This window comes from Rhamphochromis sp. 'chilingali' (assembly GCF_963969265.1).
Source record: "Rhamphochromis sp. 'chilingali' genome assembly, chromosome: 10".
NCBI classification, from domain to species: Eukaryota; Metazoa; Chordata; class Actinopteri; order Cichliformes; family Cichlidae; genus Rhamphochromis; species Rhamphochromis sp. 'chilingali'.
This window is the reverse complement of record NC_137937.1, coordinates 2,160,329-2,187,106: the sequence shown is the minus strand read 5'-3', so window position 1 is coordinate 2,187,106 and position 26,778 is coordinate 2,160,329. Positions and strand designations below refer to the sequence as shown.

Below are 26,778 nucleotides of genomic sequence, written 5' to 3'. Positions count from 1 at the left end.
CCAACAGTCCATGTGTGTCAGGTTAATTGTACAGGTACAGTAAATGTAGTGTTTGAAGAGTACACAATGTGAATGGGTGAATGTGACTTGTAGTTTAATATGCTTTGAGCAGCCAAGAAGACTAGAAAAGTGCTATATAAGTTCCAGTTTAACCAGTGGTTTGCTTACAACCTGTAAAATGCAGTGTATGTTTCTTGCCCTTCCTTTTTGCTGTTGACACATAGTCAGTGCAATGCCACTGGATAAACCTCAGAGCAGAAGATGCCTGTTTGATGCAGGAAGTGTACTGTGAAGGTGAGGAGATGCTTGATGCTTGTAAAAGCTCGCTGACATGATGCACAAAGCCACCTGATGAAATCTGTCTACAAAGACAAACTTTGTGGGTGGATTACATGAGTAGCACTAATGTTTTACTAACTTTGAAGTACAATAATGAAACAGATGCCCCACTTAACACAAAGTGTTCTGTAGTAAACATAAATAAGGCCCATACAGTAAAAATGTCTGCCACCCTGCTGCTGCTGCTGAACTCTCTCTGGCAAATGCTTGACACTGCTTACGTAAATAGGCTTCTTTTAAAAATGGCTCTATTTGCATGACAAAGCCCGATGGTTTCAGGGTGGAGGGCAGAAGGAGAGGGAGGAGTTTGAGTCTGTCGCAAAGAGGAGGCAGGACAGACTGGGATTGTTGGACAGATGCACTGGGATCGCCAGCTCTCTCCCAGTCAGGAGATCAGACTGCACTGCAGGGTATATCGAACACTGTGGTTGAGGTATTAGCGGTACTCGTCTGGATTTGGGTTCCATTATCCGGTGTAGCTGGATCTTGTTCCCATATTACCTCACACTACTTTTTGTACTGGTTGGAGGAAAGAAGGGATTTAACATCTCCCATAAACTGGGAAAAAATTGAATAATTGCGAACCAGCTGTGGAAGAGTGACACATGCTTGCCACCAGCACTGTCATGCACTGCTCACAGCAGCATCTGAAATGTTTATGGCTTAAATGCTCATAATCAGTGGCGTTTATCTAGATTTAGCAGAAATATAATTCATAATTGCACTGGTGACCTGAATGGTTTATTACAGCAGAACGCTACACTGGCTTAGAGATGATGGGAACCCTGCTTACTGGACTCATACTCTTCCTGTTTGAGGTAATAACCTTCTCATTTTTCCATAATGATTTAAATTGATACAAATTATTTGATGTGTGATTTTTTCATTGTTGTTACCTTTTTTATGTAAAAACAAAAACCCCAAACAAACATTTAAAACATGGAAATCCAAATTATTTTAATTTGGTATTTTGGTGAACTGGTTTCCTTTGTCCTGTAGGTGGGATGTGAAAGTGAGCCGACACATGCCGTGCCAGAAAGAGTAGAGGGCTCAAATGGTGAGAATTCTGGCTTCTCCACTAAAGGCTAAATAAAATCTCTATATTATCCATGTTTAATGAAACTTCATGTATATGTCTGACTTTCTAGGAGAAACACTGGTGTATCTTACACCACACTGGGCTTTCCAGCTGGTCAATGACTCGCTGTCCTTCTCTAGGGCCGACAGCTTCTGCAGAGGGCGGTTTAGCTCTCTCATCACCTCAGACCAGAAGGAAGTTCTGGAGCTGCTTCAGCAGGCTGGACTTCATTCCTCCGTCTGGGTCAGGGATTCCAGCAGAGTAGCCTCCAAGCCTGTGGCGCTCTCCCAGCAGTGTGAGTGAAAACGCAGTTTTAAGCTGCAGATTTTTGTTTTGTTTTGTTTTACGTGAAACACCTTTTTGGTCTCATCTTTCAGATTTGCAGTTCTCAGCTCTAAAGTTTCCAAAGGAGTCGCGTGACGGCTTTGCACACGTCAACAAGTCCTTCCCAGCCCTCTCATCTGTCAGTGTTTGTGTTCGAGTTCAGTGGGACCCATGGTGGAGTGAGGTGTCGACCATATTTTCCTACGCTGCACCTGTCTTTACCAATGAGTTCCAGCTGCGAGGCCAAGCAGACATGCAGGGTCGCATTTTGCTGGCGCTCATCATCCATGGGAAGCACCTACCATACAAGGCATCCTTCCCAAATGATGGTGCGTGGCATCAAATCTGTGTCACATGGCAGCAGAGTGGTGGCCACTGGGCTACCTATGTGGACGGAGACAGGAAAGACACAGGCTCAGACACAGACACTTCCAGGGATATCTACGGTGATGGGATTCTGATCCTGGGGCAGGACCAAGACTCTTTTGGCGGGAATTTTACAGAGCCTTTCTTTGGAAATATAACTGACCTAAATGTCTGGAACATGTCTTTGGAATCACACCATGTCCGTCTGCTAAATGAATGTTCACCAGTCACCCAGGACCTGCTTTTCAGTTGGAACCTTGAGCTCCTTAGTAGCCACCCTGTGGTCAAAGAGGTGCAGGCCCGATTGTTTTGCCCGGGTAAGATGACTCCTTTTAAAATCTATAACTTAAATTTATTCTCTGCTAATAAGAGCTGTTGTATGTTGGTATACTTTGTTGGCCTTGTCAACCTTGCTTTGATGATTTTTGCTCTACTTTATGAAGGAGAAATACAAAGTAAAGTAGATTTTTTAAAAATATGCACAATGTCAGACGGTTAAAGTCAAACTGCCTTGAAAGCTAGCAGAGAAGTGTAATAATTAGACAGTGTTCAAATTTAAAAATGAATGACAACTAAAAAAATAAAAAATGAAATATAAAATAGTCCCAGGTAGCGCAAACTATCCAGTAAACTATAAAGATTTGATCTAAAACTGGTAAATATTTAAAATTATTGTAGGTTAGTTAGAAGTAACAGATAAACAAAATGTCACAGCTAAAACAGAATAACATACAAGCAACTGAAAGACAAATAAATTATGAATAAATAGTTAAAAATGTTAAATAATTGTAACAGCTAAACAGCTGTGATGAGTAAGTAAATTTAAGGTTAATAGGACAGCTAAACGTAATCTGTGCATTTTATTAAAGAACTGCAAAAGCTAAAATAATGACTAAAAAGTAATTATGTAAAGGTTAAGCTGGCCACGTGTAACACAGAAATAAAGCTGAATCCACTTCATTCAGTTTGATCTACTTAGTGGCAATTCACAACAAAAGTCAACCTGGTTTGGCCACCAGGCTGACAGCCTAGCTTACAAGAACAAATAAACAGTTGAGCTGACAGTAACCCATGTAAAAGGTAGTCATTGGATAAAACAGTCAAGGGGCTGAAATAGTTACTTTTTTAAGAATGCGACAAAAAATACTTGTGTAAAATAACAGTAAACAGTTAAAATTTCACTGATGTATAGTCACCAGTAAAATTAAACTATGAAAAATAATTACATCCTGTTATTCTAACTATGGAGGAACTGATTCTAACTGTACTGTCTACACAAAAAAGAAAATCTTTATAACTCTTTCATGTGTTCTTACACAAAGCATCACAGAAAAGCCTTTCTGTCACATTCTTACTTTAGTATAAAACCAAAGAATTAAATTTATACAGGAAAAGTCTGGGATGCTTCCAGAACGAGCAGAAAGAAAGTGTGCAGGGAGGGCTGGATGACTGCAGGGGATTCCCAGAGCTCAGTCAGTGTGTGGGGGGGCGGCTTGGGAAGGAACAGCTCCTAGCAGTGTTGACTACTCCCCCATATTTCCTCTTACTAGATCTGAGCAGTTTTTTTTCTTATCAGCACTAAGATAGGTTTCATTTGTGTTTGCACATTACCCAGATGCAATTTGATATAATTTAAAACCATTATTCAGTTTTCTGCTTTAATCAAATGTCATACCCTGTCCATTAATTCTCACCTAACAAGGCTTCAGATATTTTTTTCATACTAACTCTTGTCTTGTGTGACCATTGGTACGTGTTTGCAGCAGTGCACCAGCAGGTGGAGCTACAGGGCTGCAGAACATTGCAGGGCTGGTCAGCTGAGCTTCCACAGTTGGGTCTGACGGACTGCCTGGATCTCCTGCCTTTCATCTGCAGGAGCAGCAGAGGTGAGCCTCACAGGCTGTACGCTGCAGAGGTCTGGTACATGATGTGACTTATTTAACCTTCCACCAGTTTAAGCCATTTACAGTTTTTTCTGAATGCTTAAACCCTAACTGTGATTCTTACAGCACAATTTCTAAAACTATTAATACTTGTAGCAAAACCACTCACTGAGTTTGCAAAACTAAAAGCACAAACACTGCTTTGCACTCAGTTTGCCATTTTGTAACACACACTTTGCAAACCTGTAGCTACAATCCACTGCACAGCACTCTCTTTGCAGAACTGTAAACACAACTCACTGCTTTACACTCGATTCCCAAATGATCAACACACTCCTAGCAAAACTGTACACATTTACGGCCATTATTTACACTATTTTGCCAACTGTCTGGCACACTGCCACATGTGGAAACTGTTTTAGATAATTAGTTCACTTTGCAATCAGCCTAAGCACTATAATACAGGTAAGCTGTGTGTGCGGAGTACAATGGAGGGAGCAGGAAGAGTGAGAAGTAGAGGAGGCCGAGGAAGAGGACGTGGAGGTGAAGAAGTAGGACGAAGAGGACGACAAGGACAAGGAGGAGCAAGAGGAGGACGAGGAGGGGGGAGAGGACGAGGAGGGGGGAGAGGAAGGGTAAGAAGAGTAAGAAATAGAATTGCTGATGACATCAGAGCTACAATAGTGGACCATGTAATCAACCGTGGAATGACCCTGAGGGAAGCTGGCCAACGGGTCCAGCCTAACTCGAGCCGCTACACTGGAGCAAGCACCATAAGGACATTTTGAAATGAGAATCGGTGAATACAGTCACTTTGCACTAAGATCTGTAGCACTGCCGTATGCTAATGAGAAACACAACAATACCATAGATGTAAAAATATTGAAATTGTTACTTTACAGAGTTGCTAGACGAGCAGATGCTGGGGCAGAGGAAGCATGTTCACTGCAGACCAGATTGCAAATAATCCTATACTTGGAAATAAACACTTGTGTTTGTTTTGATGTGTGTGAATAAACAGCAGTACTTGAAGTTTGGATCCCTCTATGCTTATGGATCTATGACAGAAGTATGAGCTCCAACTGACATGGCCTATTGTGCACAGAGAAAGCAAAAGCCAGATGTGTTTTTTATTCATACCGTCAGTGTGCAGTTGGTGCATTGTGTGCTTATTAATGTGATGGCTTGTGTGTACTGTTTGATACGGAAACACCATTTTTACAAAGGTGTGGAGAGTTACAGTTTTTTCTGATTGCTTACAGTTTTTGCCCACTGCTTGAACACATTTTGCAAAACTCCGCTCTCTGTGCCAAAACTGTACACACAAGTACACATGACACAACACTGGGAAATATACCATTCACATCTGCACCAAATTGAAACTCTACTCCCAAAACCTAAACTCTGCTGTCAAAACCTGACATTCCTTTGTCAAAATGTAACTCTGTTGACAAAATGACACATACTTGCATCATATGCAAACACTTACAGAGCAGGGGGAACACACTAGTCTACTTTATATAAAACACTGCAGTCTTTGATTTCCATTGTTCATTCAGAAGGCATATTTACAGGAGACACATTTTCAAACAACCAAAAAAGCAAATAGACCTACTCAATATTGTACATTGCAGTACCATGAATTCAGATAAAGCAAAAAAAACAAAAACAACAACAACACAATAATACTGCAATAGAAAAAACACTATACTGTAAACACAAAAAACCATGACAATTGTGCATAAGTGGGCTCATGGATCCTGCCGTCTGTTGGGGTCTGGCCACAGGACCTCATCAACATCGCAAGCAATGTCCTCTCCCGCTAGGCACCGGGGAAAATATCCTCTTGCATGTCGAAACCATCCATGGATTGCTGTCACCTGAATGTCGCCGCAGGCCTGTTCCATTGCCTGCAGAAGAGGCATGCGGGCATGTGGTTGGCGGTCATATACTCGCCATCTCCAAGCCGAAAAAAAATTCCTCTATAGGGTTCAAAAATGGTGAGTAAGGGGGCAAGTATACCACTTCAAGTTGATTGTGGTTGGAGAACCAGGCCTGGACCAGAGCAGCCCGATGGAAACTGACATGATCCCATATCACCACAAACCTGGGCTGATCTGGTCTGTTCTGTACAACTATATCATGGAGAGCATCTAGAAATGTGAGTATGTGTTGGCTATTGTATGGACCTAGTATTGCATGATGGTGCAGAAGCCCTCGAAGGCATATGGCGGCACATAATGTGATGTTTCCCCCGCGCTGCCCTGGGACGTGCACAATTGCCCTTTGGCCAATTACATTACGACCCCGTCGTCTTGTTTTGCTCAGGTCGAATCCAGCTTCATCAATGAAAATGTATTCATGAGGCTGTGCAGCTCCATCCATGGCCAAGATTCTCTGAAAAAAAGGGGAACATATCACTGTACTACAGTGCTACACATACAGCACCCTCACCCCATCACACAGGTACCTGTGTAGCTCTCAGAATGGATCCATGTGGTACTGATATGGTACATATTCAGCTGCTACTGGACTTCACCAATACTCTATTGTAAATGTAAGGGACAGTTACACGTACCCGTACATATTCAGCTCGAAGTCGCCTGTCTGCAAGTATTTTCCGTCGTAGCTGGTGGAGACGGATGGCATTGTCTGCCCTCACTAGGTCCACAACGGCAAGTTCCTGCTGTTGTGTGAACAGGCGTTGGCGTCCTCCCCCAGAAGGTCTTCGAGTCATTCTGGAGGAATACAACCACATATTGTCATCGGTTTGCTTATTTTTCTTACAGTACTTTACTGTATGTACTGTGTCATCCACTGTACAACACTGTACTTCAATATAAGGAATCAGCCACTTTGGCTGAAAAAGGAGCATTAGCACCCTGTACACTTGATATGGTAATGTGATATACTGTAGAACAGTGCTATAAAACCATCTGAGTAGAGCAGAAGGTATGGAGGTGAAGACAGACCTGTTTTCTAGTCGGAATGTTCGTATTATAGATGCCACTGTGAAGCGGCTTAGATGTGGGTGGACTCTCTGCCCAGCTTCCCTCATAGTCAGGCCATGGTTGATGACATGGTCCACCAAAGTTGCTCTTATTTCATCAGAAATATGGGTCCGTGCATGGCCTCTTCGGCCTCCTCCTCTTCCTCCTCCTCCTCCTCCTCCTCTACCTCTTCCTCTTCCTCTTGCTCTCCCTCCATCCATGCTTGCAAAGTTCTTGAAATGGCTACGCTGAGGGCTTTTTGTAGTTGGCTAATTGGTGTTTGGTTTTGCAAGTAAGTGCCTTCAGGTGTGTATTTGAGTGGTTGCAATTACCCGATGTGTTTTGTATTTTGGATACATGTGTTTTCCAAATGGCACCCTGAAATTTCATTTTGTGAGCGAAGTGTCTTATGTATGAAATGGAGTGTAGCATGCAGGACCATGTGTGTTGCATAAAGGAGTAAGTGTGTTGCATAATTGGAACTGGGGTGCAAAGCAGCGCTTTTGTTTAAGGTAGGGGTACATGTGTTTGAGGTATGGTAACAAAAGCTTCAACTTGTGTTACTTTAGTCTAGGCATGGGTTCACGGTGTTCAAGCAACGGGCAAAAACTGTAAGCACATTTTTTGTAACTATTGGCTAATTTTGCCAAACTCTTCACACAAATAAGAAAACCTGTCACCCAATCATCAAAACATTGTAGTTCTCTTGCAAAAGCAAACACAGCTAGATTAACTCTTCACACCTTCGTAAAAATGGTGTTTCCGTATCAAACAGTACACACAAGCCATCATCTACTAAGCACACAATGCGCCAACTGCACACTGATGGTATGAATACAAAACACATCTGGCCTTTGCTTTCTCTGTGCACAAGGTAGGCTATGTCAGTTTGAGCTCATACTTCTGTCATAGATCCATAAGCATAGAGGGATCCAAACTTCAAGTACTGGTGTTTGTTCAAACACATCAAAACAAACACAAGTGTTTATTTCCAAGTATAGGATTATTTGCAATCGCCATAATGACTATATGGGTTACTTGGTCTGCAGTGAACATGCTTCCTCTGCCCCAGCATCTGGTCATCTAGCAATTCTGTAAAGTAACAATTTCAGTATTTTTACATCAATGGTATTGGTGTGTTTCTCATTGGCATATGGCAGTGCTACAAATCTTTGTGCGAAGTGACTGTACTAACCGATTCTCATTTCAAGATGTCCTTATGATGCTTGCTACAGTGTAGCGGCTCGAGTTAGGCTGGACCCGTTGGCCAGCTACCCTCAGGGTCATTCCACGGTTGATTACATGGTCCACTATTGTAGCTCTGATGTCATCAGCAATTCTATTTCTTACTCTTCCTACCCTTCCTCTCCCCCCTCCTCATCTTCCTCTCCCCCCTCCTCATCTTCCTCTCCCCCCTCCTCGTCTTCCTCTTGCTCCTCCTTGTCCTTGTCATCCTCTTCATCCTACTTCTTCACCTCCACGTCCTCTTCCTCGGCCTCCTCTACTTCTCACTCTTCCTGCTCCCTCCATTGTACTCCGCACACACAGCTTACCTGTATTATAGTGCTTAGGCTGATTGCAAAGTGAACGAATTATCTAAAAAAGTTTTCACATGTGAAAGTGTGCCAGACAGTTGGCAAGTTAGTGTTAATGATAGCCATACATGTGTATACTTTTGCTAGGAGTGTGTTGGAAATTTGGTAATTGAGTGTTGTGCAGTGAATTGTGCCTACAGTTTTGCAAAGTGTGTGTTACAAAATTGCAAACTGAGTGCAAAGCAGTTTTTGTGCTTTTAGTTTTGCAAACTCAGTGAGTGGTTTTGCTATAAGTCTGAATAGTTTTAGAGATTGTGCTACAGGAATCACAGTTAGGGTTTAAGCATTCAGAAAAAACTGTAAGCAGGGTTGTTCACTTTTACAAGAAAACTACAATGTTTTGCTGATTGGGTGAAGAGTTTTCTTATTTGTGTGTAGAGTTTTGCAAAAATAGCCAATAGTTACAAAAAATGTGCTCAAGCCATCAGAACAAACTGTAAATTTGAGCGTTGAAATCAGGTCAGGGTCACATCTTTCCTGTTTGCATGCAACTTTCAGCTGTGTTGGAAACATTTTGACACATGAGCTGTAAAGATGCTTTGTTAGAGGAGTTGATGCTGTACTCCTTCAAAAAACAAAACAAAACCATGATGACCATGAAAATGATCCTCCATGTTTTCTACACTGACTTCCTACACTGTATCCCCCCCCCCCCCCCCCCCCAAGTTTCTTCTAAATGTTGATCAAAAGAATTGATCTAAGGTAAAAAAAAAAATGGTTTCAAGCAGGGTTGCTGGAGTTACAGTCCTCGACTGAGCATTAATACTGAGTAATAAAGTCTCAGTTCTTTGCCTCCTGTAACTAAATCACACTATCTGAGCTCTAAGTACGGGAGGTCACTTTTGATTTGGGTTTAGTGTTGTACTCTCGGAGGTTGCAGCAGGCCCAGGACTGAGTAATGATCTGTGAGCAGCAGTGCATGCTGCTCTTACTATATATCACCTACATTCATGTCATATTGTTTTTGGCACAGAGCGTTACCTGAAGATGAAGCAGATGAGTGACTCTCAGAGCTCTCAGCCCACTGCTTTCATGAGCCAGCTGATGAAGCTCTCCAACCAGAGCCAGGTACACTTCTACATGTTTTATATGTTTTATAACTGCACTGCATTTTTTATATCTTTATTTAAATCTAGTAACATACTTTGCATTGAAAAGTATCAGGAGACTGGTTCCAGAGCCCACACCGTGGGTTGAGGTGGACTTTATCTAGCTGGGACCTTTCAACTGCACTAACTCAGGCTCCTTCCACACCAGAGAGGTGACATTGCATGTAACAATTGCTAGTTCTGGTAGACAAGGATCGGTCCGCCAGGGTCTCTGCCCCTAGCCTCCCCTGGCCCAGAACACATTGCACCCAACCCCTAATGCGCCCCCTGAGGGTGGTGGGTCTACAAGAGGGTGGGCTCATGTCCCTTTTTCAGGCTGTACCCGGACTAATGGCTTGCTACCAGACACACACCCTACCCGGGCCTGGCTCCAGGACAGGGCCCCGGTAACCCTACCCGAGGAAGGCAGACAATTCCCTTGATCTCTGCTCATAGTGGGTCTGAATGACTCTTTGTCTGGTCTCCCCTGGTAGGGAGACGCTACCACAAACCCCTCCACCACGATAAGGGAGCGATTCACGGAGGGGTAACTGCAACATATGAAAATGAAATATTGATAGTGTGTCAGTGATATACAGGTCATGCTATCATTAGGAAATCAGACTGTTTTTTCTTTTTGTATGCTTTTGTGCAGTTAGTGTCTCCTGCCAACTACATGAATCTGCATTTTTTTAAAATGAAAAATAAATCTGAGATGACGCTGACTAATAACACAACTGTTATTTTTCACCTCCTAAACACATTGTGATCATATTGTTATTGTGCTATTTATGATAATTGTGACAATAATTGTGTCCAGACTGTATCCAGACTTTTTAAATTTGATTTCTTATTCTTTATCAGGCCTTTTCCACTTTCCAACAGGAAAACACCAATAAAAACACATGAACTCAACCTGATGTCACAGAAAGTTATTAGTAAATATTAATCACACTAAAAACTCAGCGTCGCTGTGTCCTCTCCTAGCTGATGCTGCCATCAGGGCTGAGCAGCCTGGCCCAGGCATCTGCCCTGCTTGACGTCTCTGTCCAGGCCCTGGAGGACACCCGGGATGAGGGACTGCAGCCAGCAGACATGATGTCCCTCATACAGCTTCTGTCTCTAACTGCAGACGTCCCCTCACAGCCATTTACCCATGACACTAACTACAGCCAGGACAACATACAGGAGCTCAGCCAGCACTTCATCAGCTTGGCTGACAGCATCATCAGTGAAGAAGACACCTTAAAGTGGCAAGCCATCAAAGAGGTAGTTCACACGGAGTGACTCTGATACTGACTGTGTGTTTTTACCTGCAGTGTCGCAATATCAGAAGTTTTTACACAACCTCAACTTGTCATTCAGACTGTACCAGAAGTGCTTAGAGTTCCTTGTTTTCCTGCCCTGTGGCAGTCCTGGTCAGGGTGTACCGGCCTGTCAGCCTGTGATAGCTGGGAGAGGCTGCAGCAAGCCCGCACTCCAGGATTGGGTGAACAGAAGGAAACTGATGGATAAAGGGTAAATGGACTGATTCTTACATAGTACTTTTTTACTCTACTTGAGTACTCAAAGCTTCATTTACCCTCATTCACAAATAAACACAGTCATCATTCTCTTCAGCATCTTCTGTTTGAACAGCCAGTTCCTCTAAGACCAAAAAATCTTTCCCTCTTTTTGTTATTAGAATAAACGTAAAGGTAGAAGATGCCAAATGATTACTTTCAGGATTGTTCAGGATACTTTTTCTAGTTTGCCAGAATCAGAATCAGAAAGACCTTATTTATCCCCACGGGCCAATTAAGATACAGCCAGGAAAAATGGGATGTGGCCCAAACCATAGCCTACGACAGTTATTCTAAACTTTAGGGATCATGTTCCATCTCTCAGGGAATTAATGCATATTTTGTTTCCAAATGTGTGCAATATATAACTCTACATCTGACCTGATTACTATTGTACAGTCAGACAGAAGAATGTAGTTGTCAGCCTTAACCCACTCTTCCTTTAAGGATCCGAAGCTCAAGTAGTAGGAATAGATTTTCAAATAAATGGAATAATGGCAGCTTCTAAATGGGAAACAAGTCTTTAAGGGTCATTATTCTTTGTATATGCTGAAGAACTGCTGCACAAACTCCTGCTCTCTCGCTCAACGTGGCTAAAATGGAGGCAAGGCAGGAAACGTCTGCTTAACTCATCGCTGATTATTCTGTTTGTTTTGATGTTTAGTACTCTCTATATTTGGAATTAAACCTTTGCTACATGTATTTAAAGTAACTTGAGTTAAAGTAACTAACAAAATAGTGGGTTCACTGGTGATCTGTAAATTCACCGTGGGAGTGGATTTAAGAGTGTGTGTGTGGTTCTCTATTCAAGAGCTGATCCTGATAAATTCAAAATACATTTAGAAGCAAAAATGAATTCACTGTCCTCTTCTATGATGCACACACAGATCGAATTCTGGTATTTCCTTTGTTTGTAAGTATTTGAGGTATGAAGTACTAACTTTTAGAAAGCACCAAAAACACACAGACGTAACACTTGTATCATCCACAGAAGTCGCATCCCTAAATATAAACAGTTAAATATAGATTTGCAAACCTTTTGTTAAGCCTATTGAAAATGTATTGAATTTTATATGCAATTAACATAAAATTAGTTTCAGGGATATAGTCCTGATGAGTACCTCAGATGATTAAAGGGCTTCAAACTCCCACCCAGGGTGCTCAGGAACGTCTACCCTTGCATCCTGAGTTGGAGCATCACCTCCTGGAAGTAGAAACACATCTGATGGAACCATTTGGTCCTCAGGAAGGTAGCTCATTCAGCTAGTTTAACCTCCTGAATCTGTAGGACAGACAGCAAACGTTACGCATCTGCAGCCAGGAGGACAGCAGGGGAACCAGCCACCTTAATAACAAGCTGCCATGTGCGGCTGCCAGGACAGAACGAATGAGGAGGAATGTTTACACTCAAGCCATAACGCTGCTAAATGGCACTGCAACTTAAGCCCCTACGTGCCAATTGTCCTCGGGCAGGGTACTAACCCGATGCATCCGTCAGAGTATAGAAAGGACTCAAGTAAAAAAAAAAAAGTGCTTATGTGAATGAGGCAGCTTTCGTACAATCTTTGAGTGCTCAGAGTAGAAAAGTGCTATAAAACCCAGTCCATGTCACATGACCCAATCCCAGGTTCAACGAGGGGATAATGGCAAGAAAGGAGAGTGCTTGTACCTGAAAACTGAAATGTACTAAAGACGTGTAGAAATTGTTCTAGATGTCACTATGCTTTGCTGAATCTCATAACTGTTGGTACACTTTCTATTATTTATGGTCATCATATTATATTTATATTGATGGTCCATGGGCCACACTTTCAGGACCCAGGCATTACAACCTCACTGCTACGTAAACACCTGTGACTACATTCCCTAATTTGCGAAGCTGCTTTATGCTAAAATAACTTTTTAAACTTTGAGAACTAATTAATTGTACAAGTGGTTCCCTGCCTGCTGCACTTTCCAGAATGAGACAGCTGACTCTTGATTGATCCAGGATTGGTGATGTTTCTTTTCTTCGTCAGATGCTAAATAAAAGATGCTACATGTTAGATTGGCTTTGCCCAACCTTTATAATTTGGTGAAGAGAGCACTGGTCTAATCACTGCTCAGTATCAAAAGATAGGAAGTGTGAGGACCAAGAGAAAGGCTGTTGTCCCACTTACGCTCCAGTGACTGGTTTTGTAGGAACATAGGTGTTATTTTCCTTCAAATCCACCAGAGGACAGTATGCTTCTATGGTTTGTGTTGTTCCAAGAGCTCAACATCAGCTTCAGTGATGAAGAACAGAGCTGATAAATTTAAAGTCTGCCTCCAAGTCATTGCTTAGTCATCCAGATTTTCCCAAATTTTCTCTAATTATTGAGTAAAAGCATCCATGTAACCCTGTTCACACTCGCTGCACTGTGTTTTCCCTCATCTCTGTCACCAGACTCTGTTATTTTTTCCTCCTCTGCTTCTGCACTATTGATGTGTATGGATCTGTATAAAGGTTGCCTTATGACAAGTGTTTCTCTCAGCACTTTGCCTCCCTTCCCCCTCAGAACTCGCAGTGGTCCAAGGCCAACTCAACGCAGACTCAATGATGAGCCATTTAAAAAAGCTGTGCATGTGCTCATCCATAAACCTCCCTCTCTTGCTCTGCTCCCAGCTGTCTCCAAGGCTCAGTTCTTCAATGGGCAAATTGAAATCAGAATGCAGGTTTTCAATACAGACAACAGGAAATCTCTGATTGTGCGCTGCATTATAGGCCCATCCACTGAGGTGTGTACGTGCCCAGTTCTGCTGCAACAGTGTGGGAAACAGTTAAGAGGATAAAAGTACTGTATGAATGGCCATTTTGAGACCTGCCTTCTTTGGTTTGATGACTGCCGTGAGCAGGCCATAGTGGGCACGTGTCACTGCTGCTAACCTGCTCGTGGTCTGTGTTTGAGGTGGTGAACGGCCCCATGGATGTGGTCAAACGCATTGACCACATGGTGACCAGCCTGAGCCCTCGCTTAATGGCAGAGACCAATCACCTAACCATCCGCAGCCCCAACATCAGTGAGTCTATCTCTCTCTCTGACACACACACACACACACACACACACACACACACACACACACACACACACACACACACACACACACACATTAGAATGGCTTAAATGTGAAAATAGAGCAGAGGAATTTGGACACAAAGGTATAACAGATACAGGCTCTGGCTTCATCATCAAGCAGTTTTAGAAAGCTTCTGAAAAAATGCAATTATGTAACAAATGACCTTCAGAAAGATGAGATCTATTCACCAGTGATGACAGAAACACAATAATAGAACATAAAAAGGAGTTTTGTACTGATAATCAAATACACGTTTAACAAAATGATATACTATGACTAACTGCAGAATGTATCTTAGCTTTAATTTTAAGATCGTAGACCTTTTTTCCAGCGTGTATTCATGAACATGGATCATAAGACACTGTTTAACAAAACTATTGAATTAGCTGTTTAGGAACTGCAGCCAGTTCAGTTGACAAGTATCATTTGAGCTATAAGGATGGTTTTTAATGAAATCCACTGTTATTATTCAGACACTTATGGATTAAACTGTATCCAAACGATGTTTAAACTGATCTGTTAGACACTTCCTTATTGCACTGCTCAAATGGTAAAATCTGCCATTGTCCTGTGGATTTTGATGTCCTCAGTGCAACTATGACAATTAAAGCTGATTGGCTACTGCTTTAACAAATTCTCCACAAACAAACAATGCACACCTGTGTACCTGTGTTTATTTTAAAGTTAAGTATATGCCTTCTCGTCTGCTGATGGTCACTTTGTATAGTAATTTTTCACCTTTCTTCACTATGTGACACTAACTTAATATGACACAATATCTGAGGAAACTGAACAGTGCTGATTTTCTAACACTGGAATATTTCTAACATTTTGAGTTATTTTCCAGTGTTAGAAGATCAGCACTGCTCAGTGTTAGCCATTGCTAATCTTCAAAACTGACTAGGTTACTTTTAAACATATAACACTGTCAAAAGTGTTAATTTAACACTCAGAGGTGTGGACCCATATAGACACTCTCCAGTGTTAATTTAACTCTGGAGTTTTTGCTGTGTAGATATGCTGGGTGTATCACTTGGCTGCATGTCTGTCTATGGATGGATCTGTATTCATATAGATATTTAATTTATATTCTGTCTTTCTCCATTAAAATAACATTACCAATCAAATCACTATTGGCCCGCTATAAATCAACACCATCAAAACAAAGTCTTACAGTAAGTCCAAAGACAAGGATGAGACTGGATTAAGTCCCATACAGAGAAGCCTCCAACAATCAGATGACCCCCCCACCCACGAACAAGCACTGGCTGACAATGGAAAAGAAGAATATGAAGAATCACTGCAGAGTGACATCATTTTAACTCGCTCAGCCTGTTACAGCCTGTCCGTTGCTGTCATCTACTATCATCAGATCACAACAATCTCCTCAAGACGCTTTATATTGTAAGGTTGCTTTATATTAACGACCCTACGAAAATACAGAGAAAACCCCAACAATCAGGTGAAAAACAGGAAGAAAGAACTGGGGGACAGACATCTGCCACGATCGGTTTGGGATGAGGAGAAAGAGCAGGACAGAACACAACAGACTGTTAAAGAGAGCCAGGGATTAATTATAACAAACAATTGAATGCAAAGTGGTGGATAAACACAGAGAGGTAGTGAAAAGAGGTGAGTGAAGGAGAAAGACTCGGTGCATCATGGGAAGCCGACAGCAGCCTAGGCTTATTGCACCATCACTAAGGATGTATTCAAGGTCACCTGATCCAGGCATAACTATAAGCTTTTTTTTTTTTTTTAAAGGAAAATTTAAAGCCTAATCTTAAACGTAGAAAGATGGTCTGTTTCCTGAATCCAGATTGGGAATTGGTTCTACAAGACAGGGGTCCTGACAGCTGATGGCATGACAGCTGTTTCCTGTTCTCCTTTTAAAAACCCAGGAACCACAAATAGGATGCAGTCTGAGGGGGAAGTGCTCTGTTGGGGCGATAAGGTACTGTGAGGTGTTTAAGTTGTGATGGGACATGAATATTCAAGACCTTGTATATGAGGAGAAGAAATAAATTCAATTCTTCATTTGATTTAACCAACTGGGGAATAAACAGTGATGGAGACATGACAGACTGGGAAGAAAAAGGACAAAGCACAGATCAGACAGATGGAGGCAGGACACAGAGACGAGACAAAGACAGACTGGACATGAAAAATGGAACAGAGATGAAAGCAAACAAGAACCAAAACTAGAAACATAAGTAACAAAACTCAGATGCTCTCAGACTGAATACAATTCAGTTCAATTCCAAAGAATCAATAACAAACACTGCATGCGGTCTGGGTCTTGGGATAAAATAACATAGTATTTTTTTAATATATACTGACTGGATGAACACATGAATGCAGCATTGGTCGTAGCAATTAAAAAACACGATGGAAAAACAATAAGCATGTAAACAATGCTCACTCTTAGCCTTGAAAAATAAAACATGGAGAAAATAAAAAATAAAATATGAGAGTAAAGTCCAAACTTCACTGAGCCAAATGTAAACATGGTCACTAACAAATTCTCTGAACTTTATTACCCACACCATAAAGCAGCTGACCCCCAACCCAACAATCATATGACCCCCCCAGTTTTTCCCTGTGTGTATTATTGTAGGGTCTACCTTACAATATAAAGCACCTCAAGGTGACTGTTGTGAGTTTGTGTAATTAATTGAATTGAATTGTAATTGAATTATAGAGAGTCTGAGACAAAACTACATGACAACAAAACCTCACAACACAAGGTCGTGTTCAGTTTCCTGTTATCACTTCAGAGTTCTGGTGGAAAAATTATTAAGAAAATGGCAACTGTGTAGCTTCTGGGTGACATCTTTAGTTTGAACTTATCACTAATAATAACATTAATAATAACATAATATTTAGTCTGAAAGTCACTGATACTAAAAGCAAAAGGCCGCAAATGTGATCTCCCACTCACAGATATGTAATAATTACAATCTAATATTCTGGTCTCATTTCTTTGTCTGGTTTGTTTTATTTGCTTTCAGGACTTTTTTAAATTTCTGATGATGTTTGAGTTATGTAAAAATACAAAATTGTAAAACTTATAAAGCTTGAAGCACCTCTGCAACAAGAAACTGTCTATTATTAGATTAAAGTCCTGGTTTGGTGCAGTATAGAAATAATGTTGCTACGGAAGATGTTCTATCTTGCTGAGGTGGCAAAGGTACAGACATTTTTGTATTTATGTAGAAGTACAGATACTTGAGTTAAAAAATACTCCAGTAAAAGTTGCAGTACTGATTCTACTTCTTTACTCAAGTAAAAGTGAAAAGGTACAGTCTCTGAAATGTACTCAAAGTAAGAAAGCAAAACCCCCGCGTATTAGCTTAAAAACGCTACAAAGAACCAAGGATAGAGGAGGATTAGATCTGCCTAATTTTCACCAATACTTCTTAGCCAACAGGCTTCAGTTCATCTCAGAATGGTTAAAACATACCTTCTTAGTTGAGCCCTGGCTAGATGTTGAACAGGCACTATGCAAGGATCTAGAGATTTCAGACCTACCATTTATCAGCTCAAACATCAAAAGACATGAATGCTTTAAAAGTATCAACATCAGCTTTTCTCTAACAGCATGGTGGGAGTTTCTAAAAATAACGGAGTCTTCATTAATCCCATGCAAACGTACACCTATCTGGAATAACCCTGACATATTACAAAACAATAATATGATTAATTTCCCAGAATGGAGTTGTAAAGGAATTAAATACTTAGAACATATATTAGAGGGAACAGAATTTATTCCATTTGACAGACTAGTTGAACAATATGGGATCAACAAGACAAGGTTTTTAGAATATCAACAAATTAAATCCATAGTAAAAAAGAAATTTAACCTCAGTCAAGTTGAATTACAAACACCACCAAGTGCGGCACATTTTCTTACTCTTAAATCCCCCAAATTATTATCTAAAATATACAGAACACTTTCTAAATTAGATGAATCAATATCCCTTCCTACTGCAAAGTGGGAAGCAGATTTATCAGTCAACCTAGACCAAAACTTCTGGTCTCAGATTTGCTTAAAAACTTTTAAATTAATTAAAAATCCCAGTCTGCAATTAATACAATACAAAATACTTCATAGAGTGCACTATACAGGTCATCGGATGTTCAAGATGGGCTTTACATCTTCCAACAACTGCTCACACTGTCAAGGCAATACACCAGACAATTACATCCACGCTCTTTGGTTCTGTCCACCAGTGCAAAAGTTTTGGCGCGAGATATGTGAAGACTTATCAAAATGTCTGAAATGTAACATTCCAACCTCCCCCTTAGTGTGTTTGTTGGGCAGCTTAGATAATGTCACTTCAGAAAAGAATATAGCCCATATGATCTTCACTGCCCTATGCATAGCCAAGAAAACAGTCCTCATGAACTGGAAAAATAAAAATAATCTTAATTCTAACCAATATAGAAATTATCTATTAGATTACATTAGTCTTGACACAGCCTCTGCCACCACATTAGATCAATTGCTCTGGGCCTCTTTTATCAGCTCCATCACCTAGTGGGGGTGGGGGGGTCATAGTTTGGTCCCGCCTTCACTGTTGTGATTGGTGAGGGGGTAGGGACAGGCTTAGGGCGTCGGGGGGTTCCCCGGAGGCATCTTCCTTGGGGGGCTCAACCCGGGGTAGCGGTCACGTCCGGTTGAGGGCTCTGTTGGCTCTCAGGTGACTGTTTCCTCGCGGCTGCGTGCAGCGGGGCTAGGGGAGGGTCTGTGCTGACGGACGTGGGTTACTGACCTGGCAACCTGGCTGCCCCTGGGTGGGTCCGGGATGGGCGTGAGGTTTTGGGGGCGCTCCGTCTCTGGGCTGGGGCCCGGGCCGGGCCTCGGGGGCTCGGGTCCTGGTTGGTGTGTTGCCGGGGTTGTGGGCGGGTGGGTGCATGGGGGCCCGGCCCTGGAGCAGGGTGCCGCCGGTGCATCGAGCCGCCTGGGGGGCTCTTCAACTGGTGGGGGGGATGGTCACATCTTGCAGGAGCTTTCCTCTCTTCAGGAACTCTCTGCAGGAGGGGGAGATACAGGAGAGGTGGAAGAAGATCTCAGCCTGGGCGTTTACCGTCTTATGTAGTCTGGAAGATGTGTGGTTGGTGGGGTGGGTGCAGTTTTCTCTGTGGTGGGGTTGGGTGGACTGTCCAGGGCTCTGTGGAGCCGGGGGGCGCTACTGCACTGGGCCCCGGTCTGATGGGCCTGGGCCCCCCTTCCCTGGCGGGTCGCGGAGGGTGGGAGTGCCTACTGGGGTCAGCGGGGGAGCTGGCCCCAGGGAGGGGTTACCTGCCCCTCCCTTCCTTCCCTCCCCATCTCCAGCTGCCTCCCTCTTCCCGCTCCTCCACAACCACCCACACATGCAGGGCCTTGGAGTGGGGGTATGTCACCAGGGTGCAGAGGAGGCTACCCCCCCCCCCCCCCCCCCCCCCCCCCGTCCCCTTCTGGCTGCCTCTGCCTCAATTTTATCCCACAACTTAGACATTCACATTATTCACACTCTCATTACACATACATATAGGATCTTGGGGGTGGGCACAATCACGGAGTCCAAATCACCATCAGGGTGTATACCTCACCCCTGACGTCGTTGCCCACCTCTCAATTTTAAATACACTTAGTCATTGAGGGTTAGCAGGAGGGACTATGCGCTTACCTGCTGCTCTCTGGCAGGTAGCTCCATGCCCTCCTGGGTTTTAATTGCACCTTAGAACACATATGCATCAACACTACAATGAGCGGGTGGAGGGAGGTTTGGAGTCTTCTCCCACCCCCATTCTCTGCGGCCTGCTGGAGCGGGAGGGCTAGTAGGAGGAGTTGGCCGTCCGACTGCGGTCTGGGGTGTGGGGCCTCCCTGCTGCTGCGGAGTCGGGGTGGTCTGCCTCTCCCCACCGCAGGGAAAAGGGTAACACCACCTGGGTCTGGGTGCAATTCCCCCCTCCAGGGGCAAGGGTACCTAGACCCGGTTTGTAGAGTACGCTTGGGGAGTGTGATTGTGTGTACAGCGTCTCTTTATGTCTGTCTCCACGTTGGTTGAGTGTGGAGTGAGTGCATATGAGAGCATGAGGGTGGGAATGGATGTTTGTATCTGTGTGTGCCTGTATGTCTGTGTCTATATGTCAGGTTGGGTATCAGACGCCACCTCTCTGGGGACACCTCAGGCCCTCCAAGGTTTGGAGGCCTATCTCCACCCACCACCACTTCCCCTGCCGGTGGCGGACTCCCTCAGGTGTCGGTGTGTTGGTGGTTCTTTGTGTCTGGGGGTGGGCGTCCAGGTGCACACCGGCTCACTCCTTGGCGGCCGCTTGTCTGGGCCTGGGGCCTGGGGCTCGCTCGGGCCCCTTTGGAGGTGGGGTGCCCCCGGCCTCTCGGCCTAGGGCTCGGTCACTCAGGCGCAGCTGGGGGCCGGCGGAGCTCACGGGCGCGTCACTGCAACTCCCCCTGACTTCTGCTCCGCGGCTGCTGGGCGAGCCCTCATCTGGGACTCTCCTCAGCTCTTACTGGGACAGTGGCGCGGCTGCCCCTCTGTTGGTCTTCCATGGTCTCTTGTGTTCTGGGGGCCTCTGGATGTCTGGAGTTTTGATCTCCTCCATACCCGCTTCACACCCTGGAGGACGGGGCTGTGGCCCCCCCACACTCCCTAGCAGATCATTACATGGAGAAACCTTTGGAATGCAAGCATGCTGATCCACACAGGTATGCACACATGGGTATTCACAGACGCGGACTAAAGCTTTCTTGGCTGCTGCCTCAAAGCACACTGTGCGCTGTCTATCTTGCGTGCTGCACAATATCGTTTATTATTTAGTAAATATTGATATCTATGACTAGCTAGTTTATTGTGATGGTGCTTTGTTTTCTCTATTATTATGTTGCTCTTTGTTGTTTGCTGTCTCCTCTGTTTGTTTTTGTTTGTTTGTTTGTTTGTTTGTTTGTTTGTTTGTTTGTTTTTCTCCATACAGGTGACCCAGGAGTTTTTTTTTTTTTCTTCTTTCTCTCTCTTCCCCCCCCTTCTCACCGTCTCTTCTCCCCTTTGGTTTTCTTTCTTTCTCTCCCCCTCTCTCTCTCATTCATTCCCCCTGTCCTATTTATTAAAAAAAAAAAAAAAAAAAAAAAATGACAAAGGATGAACTGAAGCTCTGCCATCACGTAATGTCGCATACTGCTGTTTCTGATGTCATTTAGAAAAAAAAAGAAAAAAAAAAAAAAGAAAGCAAAACGTATTATTCACAGGGAGAATGACTAATATTTTATTGTAAGATTATACTATATGTGATATTAACTGCACACAAACAGTTTGTGTGTTTGCTGATGTTTGTTGGGCTGGGTGAAAATGTGTACAAATGTTACGTTGTGTAGAAACATTACTCATGTTTATTCCTCTAGAAGCTCGACTACAACATATGGACACATGCACTCGGCCCAGTTTTACCTGCTAAGTATAAACGCTATAAATGATACTGCTGAGCCTGAAGTAACGGGCCTGCTTTGAAAATGTAAGGAGTAGAAAGTACAGATCTGTGTTAAAAATGTTGGGAGTAAAAGTAAAAAGTTGTCAGAAAAAATAATATTCATGTAAAGTACAGATAACTGAAAGTGCTGCTGACATGCAGTAACAAAGTATTTGTACTTCATTACTTCCCACCTCTGTATCTTAGCTTTCTGCTAAGATGTTTTCAGTCTTTGTAATTCACATTATTGTCATTGTTTTGAGACTTTGGTTTAAACCTGCTACTGAAAAAGTGTAAACGTGTGTTACTAAATGAATATAACACGAGTTGTAATATGTACTATAAGCATTAAAATGATGAATAATGTATCTAAACCTTTTTACTCCTGTTCGTAGAATTGGTGGTGCAGCAGCAGAAGCTGCAGGAAGTATTCAGAGGATCGAGTTTCTGTGGACCTGAAACAGAGACGCCAACCATCCTAGACTGTATTTCAGTCCCACATCAGAAGATGCAGGATCTCCATAACAATGGTTGGAGATTGCTACAAAAACCATCTTCCCTGTCTTGCTCTTCAAGCAAGCAAAAACAAAACATGTTCTTTTTCTTGGTTCAACCTGACAAACCTTTGCCATCGTATTTTATCACATCTGCAGGTTTCCATAAGCTCACGCTGGTCAACATGTGGTACGGCTCTCTGCGGCCTTTTTTCAATCCTGAGGAGAACATCACCATGGAGCCCACCGTCACTGATGGCAGCCAAAGGTAAAAGTTTAACCCACTGTCATGTGTTATCCATAAAGTTGTGACTGTGATGTAAAAAGATGGGACTTTTCAGCAAACATTGACATTTGATAAAATGAAAATTTCAATATAATTTACAGCACTGCAGTTTATGTTCACGTTTATATGGAGGATTATTCTGGAGTTATGTGAGAGAAGTAACTCCCGGGCAAAAGGCTTTAAAACCTGATTTGTTGAAATAATTCTTTTAGATGAATTTCGACTGGGTATTTGGTGCATATAGTTTTTAATGAAATTGCAGTTAATTTTGACCATGTTTCAAAGCAACTGTCCCAATAAGCACCTGGATCATTTATTCCCATTTAACACTCTGCATATCACTGGCTTGCATTAGCTGTTTATAGCCAACAGTCTGTATTGTTGATCATTTTTGGATAAAGTTTCAAAGAAAATACATTACTTTCTCTTATATTTTGATTAGTGTGAAGATTTAAGACAAAATCTAAGACTTTAGACAATATGCCACATATTTTGTTGATGACATCAAAGCATTAAAACACTGTGGTTTTAAGTGAGCCGCAGCACTCTTCACTATGAGAATGCCTGGCCTAGATGCATTTCAGCATGACTTGCTTCTTGATTTCAATCTAATATTATGATTCTTGCTAAAGTCCAATTTAATGATTTGAAAGCTTTATACTGACTCGGAGCTGAAGAATAGCCATCGTGGCTCATCAAATATCAGCTTATAAACTGTATAATTTCAATTCAGCTGAATAAAGAAGTAAAGCTCAGAACAGCAGCAGCAGGTCAGCTAACCTGTGACTTATTAGTAGTTGAGGCATTTCCCCATGTTGCCCACAACACCAGTATACAGGTATACAGTATCTCCACCTCCCATGCTTGAAAACCACCAAATTACAATCAGTTATTACTCAAGGTTTTAGCTTTATCTGTCAAAATGAAAAATTACAGCTGTATATTTATGTAAACTTTTTCATGAAAACTAAAGATACAGTTATTGGCTTCAGAGTGAGAAGCTGGAGAAACCAGTGAACTTGTGCATTGTAAAATTTCTCTGTTTATTTCAGTACAGAAATGGTTATAGCTTAGTCAGTTAGCTTTTTGCTGAGGTTGTAAATGACTATTTTCCTGTTTTAATAATACACCAAATACTTTTTTAATGTTGGGAACCAAGACATCAAGGAATTTCAAAGTGATACAGGATACACTAATCCAGTGTGCTATAGACATTTTAATGCTCTAGTTGAAAAAAGAAAACCTGGCTGGTATTACATTATTATATAAAAAATGTATTGCTAGACTGCATCAAGTTTTTTTCACCTTATAACCTATTTTTTTATTTTAAGAATTTCACACTGTACACAGATGTAAAAATAATTACATCCCTTACAAAAGTACACCATTTATCTTGATTCAAGTTTGATTAAAATAATATTAAAACACTGGATCATTTATTATTATAATATAAAAATAGAGAGAACATGCACACACACACACACACACACACACACACACACACACACACACACACACACACACACACATTGACATTCTTGATGAGCTTCATGAGGTCGTCATCTGTAATGTTTTCCAAAAGTCTTGAAGGACTCAAATTCGATTCTTGGTCAAATAACACGTACACGGCCTGTTTGGGGTCACTGACCTTTTCAAAAATAAATGATGGTCCAACTAAACGCAAACCAGGATGGCATGTTGCTGCAAGATTTTGTGTTAGCCATGCTGGCTCAGTGTGTGTTCATAACATCATAACAACAATCCTCCTCCTCCATGCTTCATGATGGAAACCATGCATGTAGAGACCATCCATTTACTGTTTCTGCGTTGCACGAAGACACGGCGGGTGAACTACTCTGCAGGAGGAGACAACAAATTAATGATGACTCAGAATGGTTTAGAATAACAGTCAACTTGCTGTTTTCTTTGAAATTTATATACCTCACATCCATAGCCAATTTAGAATCAGCAATTAACCTAACACGCATATGAACCCACACAGGCACAGGGAGATGCAAACTCCATGCAGAGAGGTCCCAGCTGACCGGGCAATTCAATCAGATAGCCTCCTTTCTCTGAAGCAACGTGCTAAATACTGAACAATTATGTTCTAGTCAAATCTACTATTTTATAATAAAGGTGATTAATTTCTGACTTCTCAGAGAAGCCCGGTGTGCTGGCTCAAATTTGGGTAAAAATGTGAATTCAGATCAATGATTTCAGTAATTTTTAAACAAACAGATGGCTCAACATCAAGTTTTATTGAATGGTACCCTCAAAACACGGACTCAGCATTAACAGTACTGAGGCAACCCCAGAATCCTGGCTTTTGAAGTTGAGTTACAAAGAAAAAGGCGTAGTTGAAACTGTCCAGTAGGCTCACTCTCATAAGCAATTCACTCTTAGTTTGACGCTTATTACTCACATGTGTTAAGTACAATAATAATCCCCATGTTTCCTGTTTTACTTTGAAAGTCTGTGTCTAATGTCAGTGTATGTAGTTTCACTTTCCCTGTCCTGTCATTAGGTTCATGTGTATCAGCTGTTCCCCCTCATGTGTTTCCACTTCCCTTGATCATCTCTTATGTGTATTTAGTCTCTGGCTGTGTCCCAATTCAGGGTCTGCACGCTTGAAGTACGCGCACTACGCGTACTACGTACGGTGCATACTATAAGTACGAGAAGTGCGGAAGTGAGAGGCTTGTGAAATGGGACGGTCTAGCCTACGTAGCGCTGTTCAGGTTGCCTAGCAACCATGATACTAACCGCGAGAAACGTCTCATACAGCTGTGTTTGACAGAAATGAAGGAGAAAAAATGTTTTGTTGGTCATTCATTTTTGTCATGACATCACTTTGATTAGTTGAGTATCTGAGGATATATATATATATATATATATATATATATATATATATATATATATATATATATATATATATATATATATATATACAAAAAAACAAACAAACACCCAGCACGCCCCTGCGGGCGGTTTATCCTTCAAGCTCGGGTCCTCTACCAGAGGCCTGGGAGCTTGAGGGTCCTGTGCAGTATCTTAGCTGTTCCCAGGACTGCGCTCTTCTGGACAGAGATCTCCGATGTTGTTCCCGGGATCTGCTATATTTTCTCATTTATTGTTTTTTCTTTATTTGTATTACTTTCTACATTGTAGATACATACCAAAGACATCAACTATATGAAGCAAGATATATGGAATTATGTAGCAAAGAAACAATTGATGAATAACTCTAAATATGTCTTATATTTTAGATTTCTGAAAGTAGCTGCCCTTTGCTTTGTTGACAGCGGTACAAACCCTTGGCCTTCTCTCAATGAGCTTCATGACGTAGTCACCTGAACTCAATTTCACTTCACAGGTGTGCCTTGTGAGGGTTTAGTTGTTGCCTTCTTAATGGAGCTGGGACCATCAGTTGTGTTGTATTTGACAACTGTTAGAATTCATATTATGGCAAGAACCAATCAGCTACGTAAAAAAAGGACAGTCCATCATCACTTTAACAACTGAAGGTCAGTGAGTCGAAAAATTGCTAAAACTTTGAATATGTCCCCAAGTGCAGTCGCAAAAACCATCAAGCACTATGACAAAACTGGCTCACATGAGGACCGCTGCAGGAAAGGAAGACCCAGAGTCCCTCTGCTGCTGAGGATACGTTCTTCCGAGTCACCAGCCTCAGAAATCACAAGTTAACGGCACCTCAGATTAATGCCACACAGAGTTCCAGTAGCAGACACATCTCTACATCAGCTGTTCAGAGCAGACTGTGTGAATCAGGCCTTTATGGTCAAATAGCTGCTGAGAAACCACGACTAAGGAAAAGCAACAAGTAGAAGAGATTTGTTTGGGCCAAGAAACACAAGAAATGGATATTAGACCTGTGGACATCTGTGCTTTGGTCTGATGAGTCCAAATTTGAGCTCTTTGGTTCCACCTGTGTGACACAGAAACTGGGAAATGGATGATCTCTACATGCATGGCTCCCATCATGAAGCATGGAGGAGGAGGAATGTTATTATGACGGTGCTTTGCTGGTGACACTGTTGACACACTGTGCCTTCAACATTGAAGGCACACTGAACCATCATAGCTACCACAGCATCCTGACCAAGAAGAAGAGTGATGGAGTGCTGCGCCACATAGCCTGGCCTCCCGTCACCAGACCTAATTCCAGTGGAGATGGTTTGGGATGAGA

At 42.2% G+C, this 26,778-nt stretch overlaps 1 protein-coding gene across 3 annotated transcripts in view; it reads left to right on the top strand.

The window, feature by feature from the left end:
* The first annotated feature begins 698 nt into the window (after nucleotides 1-698).
* The window catches only part of adgrd2 (adhesion G protein-coupled receptor D2), a 61,284-nt gene continuing 35,204 nt past the window's right edge, over nucleotides 699-26,778 (top strand). For all 3 annotated transcript variants that reach the window (XM_080894609.1, XM_080894608.1, XM_080894610.1), the window contains exons 1-10: nucleotides 699-1,157; nucleotides 1,339-1,396; nucleotides 1,488-1,712; nucleotides 1,795-2,424; nucleotides 3,871-3,993; nucleotides 9,549-9,643; nucleotides 10,651-10,932; nucleotides 14,153-14,264; nucleotides 22,184-22,318; nucleotides 22,442-22,550. In XM_080894609.1, coding sequence (XP_080750735.1) covers nucleotides 1,113-1,157; nucleotides 1,339-1,396; nucleotides 1,488-1,712; nucleotides 1,795-2,424; nucleotides 3,871-3,993; nucleotides 9,549-9,643; nucleotides 10,651-10,932; nucleotides 14,153-14,264; nucleotides 22,184-22,318; nucleotides 22,442-22,550 — 1,814 coding nt within the window. In that variant the 5' untranslated portion in view covers nucleotides 699-1,112. The remainder of the gene's footprint in view (nucleotides 1,158-1,338; nucleotides 1,397-1,487; nucleotides 1,713-1,794; nucleotides 2,425-3,870; nucleotides 3,994-9,548; nucleotides 9,644-10,650; nucleotides 10,933-14,152; nucleotides 14,265-22,183; nucleotides 22,319-22,441; nucleotides 22,551-26,778) is intronic.